This window comes from Porites lutea, chromosome 4 (assembly GCF_958299795.1).
Source record: "Porites lutea chromosome 4, jaPorLute2.1, whole genome shotgun sequence".
Lineage (NCBI taxonomy): Eukaryota > Metazoa > Cnidaria > Anthozoa > Scleractinia > Poritidae > Porites > Porites lutea.
Window position 1 is genome coordinate 8015893 of NC_133204.1, and position 11912 is coordinate 8027804.

Consider the following 11912-nt stretch of genomic DNA (forward strand, 5'->3'; position numbering starts at 1 on the left):
TGTTCTTCAATATTGGAGGTCTTAAATACAGCTTCTTTTATGCGGAAAATACCTTTATAATATGTGAGCAAAACTAGCATAGATGAAAATTGCAAAAGTCAGTGAAATTTTATCGTTTTTAAAGTGATAAAAATTCCTTAGCTTCTCTAACAATAATGCGGAGCGTAAAGTGCAAAGTAACAATTTTTCTATATCATGGAACAGAGACTTTACCAGCCCGAACTTCTTGTCTGCGTCGGTCACTGCTTTGAAAAACAAGTTTCTTATAAAATATTGAGCAAAAACATTTAAATGACGTCTTGTTTTCATTGTTTACTATGTGAAAGTGTAGCACTATCACATGAGACAACAACCAAAGAGGAAGAGGTCATGAACAGGTTGAAGTTGAAATTGTTGGTGATAGGGACACTGAACATGATAAATACTTTGATTGAAATAGTCTATGATTTTTTCTCGGGATTCCGGCCCAAACTTGCCAATAAATGTGGTTTGACTACTTAAAGTTCGATCGGGCTTTGTCACGAAACAAATATACAGGAAGTTTTGAAAAAAATAAGCAAATTAGCTTAATTGACGTCATCATTGTTTCAGTTGCTTCATTTAATTCCTTCTTCACCTGCTTCTGCTTAATGGTTACATGATGGGCGCAAAAAAGAAGTACTGGGTTTCCTTATTTCTCCATGTTTCTGTTGGTAAGTTAACGTTTTTATCTCAGCACTTTAATATCCCACCAAATCATTCAAACAAATGAGATTTACCAGTGTTAAAGACAAAGGAAGTATACCCCGAGGAACTAGTCATTAATTGCACTCAGTGTATTTTCTACAGTTGTAGGCCTTTTGCGTTTGGTGCGAGCACAGTGTAGTAGCAGTGGCGTCATACTCTCTGCCTCATCAGGAAGTTTTAACAGTCCAAACTATCCATCGAATTACCCAAATAGCAGAACTTGCAGGTGGATTATTGTTGTTCAAGAAGGCCACCGAGTACAGCTGACTTTCCAAACATTTGTGCTGGAAACGTGTGTGATACCCTCTGTTTGTACTTGTGACCACGTTGAGATAAGGGACGGTAGCGATGGAAGTTCTCCTAGCTTCGGAAGATTTTGCGGCAACAACAAGCCTTCACCAATCCATTCATCTGGGCGATCTTTATGGATAGAATTCGACAGTGATTTGACAACGAACGAGAAAGGATTTTCTGCAACCTACACCACGATCGGTATGATTTTGTTGTTGTTATCACATAGCTTTGAAGTACTAATTCACATAGCTGGCTGTTACGTTCTAATTCTTCCGTGAGCTTAAGAATAAAATCAGGAACAAAGTTTACTCGTCTTCTTTCAAACTTATCGCTGTATTTCAAATCAATAATTTCGTAAATATGAGCACTCGGAATATTCTTGGGGACGGGAAGAAACCAGTTCAAAAAAGACAATTTTAAAGTAACTGATTATTGGTCGTTTGTCCACTTCCTTGATAGGCTTTCGCTTTAGGAAATTCCACGTTGTCATTGTGTATAGAGAAAGGGCAACAAAATACATCCCTCTCTAATAGACCCAATGGAATCTATATCTTCCGACTGGGTTCTCGGAGAAAACGTCACTGGGTTCGCTTATTTTCCACTAGTTTTTTTTCTCTCTCCGGCTTAGTTGTATATCTCCCATAAAAGCTACAAGGGGTGGCAGGTCTAATATCTTTACTGGTATGAAACCTTTGAAAACCTTTTACATATTTCCCTAGCGAGAAGAACTAAAACATTTACATTTTTTTTTTACCTGTACCCCACGATATTTTTGCCAGTGGTAATAATGTTTTATATTCGTTGAAACAACAATATGCAGAAACTGAAAATGTTGATTCGGCTTGCTCTTGCGAAGACATTTTAAATGTAAAGTTTCCTGTGATCAGCTACTCGTATTCATTTGTCAGTAGTCGGATAAGGTTTGAGGGATTCGAACAAAATATTCGAACTTTGAATCTAAATCGTTTTGCGTGTAGACCACTGAGTAGGCTATATTCTTATAATTTCCTGTAGGGCACTGTGTATTTATCAGTCGTGCTGTTGTCTTGTTACTTGGAATAACATAGATAATGAACCTGTAACTCTCCACTCCGCAGAGGATTATTGATTCCACCCTTTGTCGTGGGGAGACCTGGGGAGAGGGAATAAAGAAATGCGAGCGAGTAGAGTGGGGACGTCAGTCTACCTTATAAACCCCTTCCCATCATCCTGCGTGTGCTTACTTTGTTTTGTTTGATGTTTTTTCTCCAATCTTTTTGGAATCACAGTAGGGACTTCTGCGGAGGAGAGGGAACCAGCAACAAAAACAATGCTGATTTTGTTCCTTTTTCTTTCCTACAGCTATGTCCACAACAATCCCATCAACGACTCTTCCAGGTATGACGATTACCATGAAAATGAAATCAGACGTCAAACTATTTAGATTTGAATAAATCTAAACAAAACGCAGTGATTTTAACATTTTGGAAACAAGGTACCAGTTCCACCAACATTTTTACTCAGTGTCGAAAGGGTTTTTATCTTCCGGCAAATCATTCCAGCCAACACAGCACAAAGCCGCAATACTAGAAATGCGTACCAATGAATGCTTTTATTTAAACCGATTTATTCTTGTTTTTCATATTACTATGTGTTCACCAAGCATAGCCCTGCCGTTCGATTGATTAACCACACAGAACCAACAATCACTTGATTCGCTTTGACGAGTTGTAGAAGGCACTAGTGTAATAACTGGACCCAAGTGTGATGAAGGTCTCATCTGTATTAACATTTGGATCCAAGGGTAACATAGGTCCTATCTTTAATGATGATATTTTGACCCAAGTGTAATAGAGGTCTCATCTGTTATGACTGAGATAATATGAGACATGTCCACAACAGTCTACAGATGGTTATCTTAAGTTACAAGGCTGACATCATGGGTCATGTGACTAAAGACTTAAGGGAACGAGAAAAAAATGAACGGGAAGAAATACCACAAAATCTAGCAATAGCTCTCGTTTTAAATAATTTTTGGCAAATTTATAACTGGCTATGAAACACGCTTTTAAAAAATTCATCACTCCAGAACAAATAAATTTGTCATTCGTGTTCGCTTATGTAAAATGTCAAGCTAAACAGTTTTCAAAGGTACAACATTTAGAACAGCTTCTCCGTAACCTAGATGTATAGGCTCCTTTAACAAAGTAATCAGTCACTCAAGAAACGTGGGTATTGGGCCAGTGATTATATAAGAAGCAAACAAACATGACAATAGATGGAAAAGAAGATCCCGGCTTCTCAAAGTTTCTTTCATTCCAGCATATTGCTGTTGTAATTAAGATAACATACTTAAAGAGAATATTTTATTATATAACAGAACCTAACCTTTTCCCTCGTTTTTGCTTTTATTAAGGAACGTCTACTACAGCTTCTCCAGGTACGAAAATATAATTTATAATATAATTTATAAGAGTAAGATTAATTTGTCTTGTTCATGAATTACTTAATGACAGCAAAGAAAATTGGACTAATTGACAACAATTTTTTTGCTGCAGCCAGATATACGCGACAATAGCTGGGCTATTAATAATGGCCGCTCCGTTTTTAGACTGTTTTTCAATCATTCCCTATGATCTATAGTTTGTGTAATTAGGACCACATATAAAATAAAAAATGTATCATATTGAACAAAAAGCTAAATTTTTCTTTCTTCTTTCCTTAAGATACATTTGAACGCATTCTCCAAGTAAGAAGATAGAATTACGTAACCTGCAATTTGTTCCTACGATAAAGGCTCAATCTCACTACCCAACAACAGGACTATAATTTAAAAGACCTTAAAAATGTTCATCAAAGTTTATTTATTTCCAGTGATTCTTGCGATGTAGAGGGTGGGAAGAACCTACATACACATCAAAAGAAAGCTAACCCTTTTTTTACAATTTTTTTTTACTTTGCAATACACCCTCGACAATTTCTCATGGAATGAAAATAAAACTTGTATGGCCTACGATGTGATTCGCTAATTAAAGGCTTATGATCACTACGCGGGAAATTGGTCAACTCTGTCATAGCGACCACTTCTCGTAAGCGACCACTTTGAAAATAACCATTCAGTAGTTGGCTGTAATACGATCTGCCAAGCGCTATTCAGTGTTGCTAAACATTCCATCAGTTTGAGCTTTTTTCTTGATTTCCCGTCGACGACCACCTCCCCCACAGTATAAGCAACTGCAAGAAAGCGCCAGAGAAAGGAAACTGCATGTTTAACAGAAAGTTAACTTTTATCCTTTCGTTCTTTCTTTCTTTAACAATACCGGCGGGTATGTAGTGCATGTAGCTTGGAAGGTGGAAGACATGAGCAACTAAGAATCGCTGCAACAGAAAGCTAACTTCCCCCACTTGTTCTCTTTAAGATACACTTACAACACGTTTTCAAAGTTTTTCCGCCTTTCTTTCAGCTGTTCCCCCGACGACCTCTAGAGTCCCATCTACGACTCCTTCAGGTATGAAGATAACACTGAAAATGAAAAGTTCACAAGTAAAACAAAATGCTTAGATTTGATTATATCAAAACGAGCTCAGTTTTTCTCAGACATTTCGGAAACTAGGTTTTTGAAGAGGATTTTAGAGACGATTGCATTTTTAGATTCCAGCCATCACATCAAAATTTGTGGTCATGTTATCTCCGGATCCGTTCGGCCTACGCCAAGGCAACACGGAAAGCCGCAAAAATCTAGCCTCATTAGAACAAATGTTTTTCTTAGCTACCTTCTAGTCGATTCTCTTAATCCTCACAAAATTAATGAAATCTTTTCATTCAACTAGTTTCATTTTAGCTGTTTTTGATATGATTATGTTTTCACTCATAGCATAGCTGCACCATTCGATATGTAAGCCACACACAACCCACCCTTAGAAGATTTTTGGAAATGATTTAAAGTTATCACAGGCAACTGTGCCCAAAACAGCTGCGCTAAAATTAACTATTTTCTCAAATTTTCCTGAAATTTATTCGACTTGTCAAGTAGTCCTTGCCATTACAATGGTATCGGTTGTTAGTCAAACATAAAAGAGTAGAGGAAGCTAACCGTTTCCCTCTTTTTTCTTTAAGATGCACCTACAACGCCAGCCTCTCCAGGTAGAGAAATAACATTTATATGACCTACGACTACAACCCTGGTCAAAACGTCTTGGGACACTTGAGGAAATTAGGCACAAAGACGCACTTTGCTTCTACCTTTTAAAAACGCCTCTTGGGGGTGTTGTTATAAGGCGCTATTTATGCTGTTCCCCTCTCCCCCAAGCAGTGTTGATTGTGTTGAATTAAAACTGGAATGCATAACAACAACACTGCACCCTTGGGGGCAAGGGAAAGGGAAGACGCCTCAATTTGACGGGCCGGCTATTTCGTTTAACTTAGTGTCCCAAGAGTTTTGACCGGGGTTGTACATGGTAATAAAAGGCTTACTCAATGCACAAAACTTCCCGATTAATTGACAATAAGTGTGATGTAGGGGAGCTGGGGAAAGTGGGGGGGGGGGGGGTTTGTTAATATACCCAACATTTTTTGGATTTAAAGTTGCAAAACTTGTTAATTTAAGCTCACCACAATGAAAGTAGTCCATGTTCCACAAGGTGATTGGGAGAACATTCAAAACAAACAATAACAAGATCAACAACACATTTTAACATGAAAAACTTTTCAGTAACTGTTTTTTCTTTTCTTATTTAAGGAAAGCTAACAACAGCATCTCCAGGTAAGAAAAAGAATTTTACATGTTTTAAGATTTTGACGAACCCTTTTTAACCGAGAAAGCTAACTTTTTCCCTCTCTTGATTTTCATTAAGATACAACGCCCACAACAACTTTTCCCACAGGTAAGAAAAATACAAATATAAACGCCCCCTCTATGCTGCTAAAATTGTGTTAGATGTCCCTCTCTAATAAACTCCCCCAATCTGAATTACTCTATAAAAAAACTAGGAATTAGCAAAATTATTCAATTCATTCATTTTCTTGCTTGGTTGACAAGGCTTTGCGTATTTCATCTTGTTCAATGTCAAGTTAAGGGTAATGATAGACTAACGATGGCAACACAATAACCCTGAGAGAGTGAGGATTCTGACATCGATGTTGGGATTTGAAGGAGAGATTTGGATCTCTAGACGGCCTAGACGTATCAATTGATGGAGTTGATATTCCGCTATTTTCAAAATCTCTTAATATTTTTCCGATTGTTATTAGTTTGGTTGAGTTTGTTACAGTTATGAGAGTATTAAACGTCGCTCTCTTTTAAATACCTCCTATCTATTAAACGCCCCGGGCGCGCGGTTTATTAGGTCATTTACGGTGATACCTGGAGTATGAAGGGGGAGTCTTTTTGTAGTAAAAGCACTCAAGTTATTAACCACTGCCAGAAAAATTGGAAAAAGAAATTGATGGAGGAAAAATTATCCAAAAAAAACTGCACTAAAAAACCGTTTTTCAAAGAGGCAGTTACGGTAGTGGTTTTCTTTCTTCCTTCTCTCATAAATGCCTTTCATTTTAGTGCAAGCACAGTGCAACAAAGATGGCTTTATTCTCACTGGTTCATCAGGACGTTTTTCAAGTCCAAACTACCCATCTAATTACCCAAACAGCAGAACGTGCAGGTGGATTATTGGTGTTCAACAGGGCCACCGAGTACAGCTGACTTTCCAGACATTTCTGCTAGAAACGTGTGTGACCTCTGTTTGTACGTGTGACCACGTTGAGATAAGAGACGGCAGTGATGGAAGTTCTCCCAGCTTAGGAAGATTTTGCAGTGACAACAAGCCTTCGCCAATCCAATCATCTGGTCGATTTCTGTGGATAGAATTCGACAGTGATCTTACAACGAACGAGAAAGGATTTTCTGCAACCTACGTCGCTGTCGGTATGATCGTTAATTTTCCCTAAAACAGTACGTGATTTTGATCTATACGATGAAATGCCGTGGAATACCGATCGTATTAATGGGGTAGCGTCACGTTGAGATACTTAGCTTTACCTTACTTTGTAATCAAAGATATTCTATACCACATTAAATTCAATAGACCGCTATACAACTATGGACTAAGAGACTATTCTATAACTGTTCTCATTACACGTTCGGCTTGTCTCACTATCGAGGTTGTAGAGTTTGGAAATGATTGGTCTTTGCCAGCCTAGTCCCTAGGCGTTCTCAGCTCGGTCAATCCTGGACTCTACCATGAGCTGTGACATCACCGAGAGATACTCGCCCGCTCTTTCCCAGACGCGGACAACGGGACAAGAGAGAACCCCAAGGGACTAGGCTGGTCTTTTGCCAGACCAGAAAAAAGTGTCATCTTAATATCGAGGAAGTTGTCACTATGGCAGTGTTTCTTGTACCGTGTTTATTTCCTCTTGAAGAAAGGTACTGCCAGACTTTGAGTAAAATTCCCCCCAGCTGGATTTCAAATGTACCGGAAGTCCTTTGATTTTCTGCGTTCCGGCAGCTTTTTAGTCCATGCTATTATCAGAGTATAGTCTTGGGTTAGTAATAAATCGCAGAAACTAAGTTAAAAAGGTCTGATATTCCTTTCTGTTTCCCTTTTAGCTATACCAACAACCTTTCCTGCAACGAATCTTCCAGGTATCAACGTTCATTGTTATTAAAACACAACTGAATTGACAAGCACGGAACGAGGTGTTTCAGTGACTCAAAAAATCACGAAAACAGAAATGTGACTTTATATCAGAAAACTAGAATTATGCTATAATAATTCCCCGTCACACACAAATTAAATTATAGCATGCAATTGTGAAAGTCTGCAGTTTTAAATGTTGTAAATGTTGAGTAAAGTTCCCTCCAGCTGGATTTCAAATGTACCGTAAGTCCTTTGATTTTCTGCGTTGCGGCAGCCTTTTAGTCCATGCTATTATCAGGGTCATAGTCTTGGATTAGTAATAACTTGCCGAAAATAAGTTAAAAAGGTCTGAAATTCCTTTCTGTTTCCCTTTTAGCTCAACCAACAACCTTTCCTGCAACGAATCTTCCAGGTATCAAAGTTCATTGTCATTAAAATACATGTACAACTGAATAGGCCATTTTACAGTTATGGATGGAAGCGAGGCTGAAGGTAACCTTGTTTTGATACAAACCTTCCTGCTTTATTATTTAAATCAAGTTATTCTTATGCTTACTAGTATTTTTCAAGAACAATTTCCATAACAAAGCAAAGAAGGTTTGTATCAAAACAAGGTCACCCCCACCCTCGCTTCCATCCATAACTGTAAAATGGCCTATTGACAAGCACAGAACGAGGTGTTTCAGTGACTCAAAGAAAGAAATGTGACTTTACATAAGAAAACTAGAATTATGCTATAATAATTTCCCATCACACACAAATTAAATTATAGCATGCAATTGTGAAATTCTGCAGTTTTAAATGTTGTCTAATTTAATTCGTAAGGCCTCGACTATATTTCCTCCATGTGGTGGTGATTGTGAACTTTAAAGTCATATTGGCAATTTTGCCTACTTCGCATATTAATCTATTTCTTTATAAATCTCATTGTGTTTGTCCTAGTTTACTTCTATTTTGTATACTTTTTAATCGTAACTAAAGTACGAGATTGAGTACAAATGAGTATCTATAACTGAAGGGTGTCTCGGCCCGATGGCGTGAACTGTGTTGTTTAGCTAGTATAGGTAACGTTATAATTTGATGGATTCGGCATCCTCTCTTTCGTCTATGACTTCGATTATCTTCCTTACATTTAAAATATGGTTTGTGACTGGAGGGATGTTTGAACAAAACCGCACTTTCTAATCCGGACACCACTACCATTGTACTATCTAAAATATATAAAATGCGACATTCAACATAACACTGTAAGCAGGTTTAGGATTTAAGATGATAATTATCTTAGGCTAGGGGTAAAAAAACCGGAGAGTATTTTTTAGGTGGAAGAACTAGAATAATGGATATAAGTTAAGGGTTTTAGATAAGAGAGAAGACTCTTCCACACTTTTGCGGCTCAAATAAAAACGTACACTCTGTAAAAGTCCTGCTTCTTTACAATTGTGAGTACGTTTTATCGTCCTAAAAGCACAAGAAAAGGGAGGCTAAGCAAAAACGACGGTAACGGCTACGAAAACGTCACTTAAAGCGAATTCGTCCTGCTTCAAACTTTCCTGCTTATTCCACCTCGTTCAGTTCGCGAAATACCGCCGAATTTTCTGGAGTTTAATTCTGAATGACTGTATCGAAGTCCAAGAAAAGAAAAAGAAAGTCGTTGTCTTAGGTTCACTTACTCCACAAAACGTGACAATAGGCAATTTCATGTCGTAGCCGTGCAAAGACGGCAAAGAAATGTACAAAAATAGAGTGACGCACGTGCAAAGTTGTTGTTTTTCTAATATAAACCTATTGCTTCTTGCCGTTCTCGTTGCCGTCGCCGTCGTCGTTGCCTAAGGTCCCTTTTAAAGTCAACTAATTTGCTTATTAGCGATGCTTGTCCTTGGCAGAGAGGATCGTTTGCTCAGATCCTAAACACCCAGCAAACTGCAGTAATTCGTTGACTCCCATCTGTTGTCATGATAACGGACCATCATGCTGTCGTACAGGTGGCAGTCGATGTATTGATGGTACAGCGACAAGAGATTATTGTCCAAGACCCTCAGATGACCCGAGCAAAGGAAAGTGCTGTCTTGATGATAACGGCGAGCCATCGTGCTGTGAAGATAGGTATGTTATCGAGACCTGAGACCTTCTGATTGGTTGAAACAAAATTTAGACCTATCAAAAGCACTGCTTAGGTCAAGGAACAGATGCGTCATCAGTATGGAATATATTCTGCGCTTGTTTCTCAGACGTGATTTCGCGGGGAAACCAGAGGTGTGTCGCAAAATGCAGTCTTTTTTCTCAGGCTCTGTGCGGCTCTCTGTGGTTAATAAAGAATATTCAATGAATGATCATTTTCAAAGGAAAAAGAGGTTGTCTTAGGTAAAATCATAATTACGATAAGTTATTATAATATAATTTAATTATGCAATGGACTATAAAATTTTTTCCATAGAACTGACTGCTGGCTTGGTTTTATTGGACTTAAGCATCTCAGTCCCTCCGCATGGTAGGTGAACTTTAATATAATAGCATTTTTCATTAACCTTTTTTAGACGGGGGAAGCGGCGGGGGTGGGGGGAGGGAGGTAGGAGACAAAGGGTTTGAGACCTGGTCTGATCATGACGTCATCCCTTTCTTGTAGCCTGACAACTCTTCCATTTAAACTTAACGGTAGAGATAAAACCAAAAGATATTAAATTAGCCTTCTTTCAAGTTCCAGATTTACTAAGTTCACTTTGTAAGTGTCAAGAGCGCATGCGCCTTAAAATATACGCTGAAGGTATCTCTTTGTTGGACCTAGACCTTTTCTCATTCGGTCCCAAGCCAGTTCTTTCAGACATGTGGCAAGTATCCTGTTATTTTCAAAAGACACAGAGAAGGTCTTTGGATTGTGTCTCATTAATCTTGTTTTCGAAGATATCCATCTCCTCTGTGTAGCTGGCATCATCATTATTGCAAAATAATCTTACACTATTCTTTTCTCTATGCATTTATAGTCCCACCCGGATGGCTTGGTTGAATTGTAATGCAATTACGTCATACAGTTCTTACGTAGTTCTTGCCCAACTGCACCCTCCTGATTTAAGCTTTCGTTTTACTTAAATCATCGCACACCATACACGCAATTGTAACTAGATTAGAAAGGCCTGTACGATAATAACGATCGGCGCAAAATATCATTAATGAATGTAAGCAACAATCGCTGTACAAGCAGAAAAACTGTGTATATTCTACCCCGATCATTTTCAGAGAATACATATTGAACACAAAAAAACGCCACTGTAGCACTGACTTGCTTTATATTTTTTATTTTTTCTCTCTACAGTATTGGTGCAACAGCAGGATTGGTGATTGGTGGAATAGTTGCGCTGCTTTTAGTCGGTTTTTGTTGTATCATGTTGATAATACATCCAGAGAAATGTTGTATATTTATTTGTTGGCCTTGTATTGCATGCTGGGAGGGTTGCGTGAAGCCAGCTATGGAATGCTTAGAAAGCCCTTGTGAGTGCTTTTGTAGTCCTTGTGAAATGTGCTGGGAATATTGCATAAAGCCAGCAAAGAAATGCTTAGAAAGCGCTTGGGTGTACTTTTGTATTCCTTGTGTTATGTGCTGGGAATGTTGCGAAAATCCAGTCAAGAAATGTAAAGGTTGTCGTAAATGTCGTGGTTGCCGTAGATGCGACTGTGGTGGATGCGACTGTAGTGGGTGGAATTGCTGTGAAAGTTGTGGTGACTGTGATTGTGGTGGATGCGACTGTAGTGGGTGGAATTGCTGTGAAAGTTGTGGTGACTGTGATTGTGGTGGATGCAACTGTTGTGACGACTGTGGTAATTGTTGTGGGGAATGTTGCTAAGCGAGTGTGGTAAAGGTTGTAGCGACTGTTTTAAATGTTGTAGCGACTGCTGTGACTAGTGAAGCTGTGTTATGAAGGGAAGTTTTGGGGAACAAGGGAAAACCACCATTTACATTTACGAATGTTGCTAAGCGAGTGTGGTAAAGGTTGTAGCGACTGTTTTAAATGTTGTAGCGACTGCTGTGACTAGTGAAGCTGTGTTATGAAGGGAAGTTTTGGGGAACAAGGGAAAACCACCATTTACGTTAAGAGAACAAGTAGAACTGTTGAGTTTGACAAAAAACGCGAGAACATTGATTTCTAACCTTGAAAAAAAAGATTCCATTCTTATAATAGGGCATTTTCCGAGTTGCTCTAAGCCTCTGTTTCAAAGCGAGGCCAAGTGCGAATATTTTATTCTCATGTAAATAAACCTCATTTTCATAAGAACGGTTTTGCAGT

The 11912-nt window shown here is 38.5% G+C and overlaps 1 protein-coding gene across 1 annotated transcript; it reads left to right on the plus strand.

The window, feature by feature from the left end:
- Positions 1-680: 680 nt before the first annotated feature.
- On the plus strand, positions 681-11484 carry LOC140934116 (uncharacterized). The gene is made up of 10 exons (XM_073383798.1): positions 681-692; positions 798-1218; positions 2362-2397; positions 5739-5762; positions 6555-6920; positions 7605-7640; positions 9519-9738; positions 10070-10123; positions 10943-11118; positions 11294-11484. Exons 1-10 carry the CDS (start codon positions 681-683, stop codon positions 11482-11484), a joined length of 1536 nt encoding a protein of 511 aa, XP_073239899.1.
- The last annotated feature ends 428 nt before the right edge of the window (positions 11485-11912 follow it).

What these genes read in the sequence shown, in the direction of transcription:
- LOC140934116 (XM_073383798.1), top strand. An exon ending in CCCATCAACGACTCTTCCAG is followed by an intron (nt 2,398 to 5,738) that starts GTATGACGATTA and finishes TTCTTATTTAAG; the next exon opens with GAAAGCTAACAACAGCATCT. An exon ending in GCTAACAACAGCATCTCCAG is followed by an intron (nt 5,763 to 6,554) that starts GTAAGAAAAAGA and finishes CTTTCATTTTAG; the next exon opens with TGCAAGCACAGTGCAACAAA.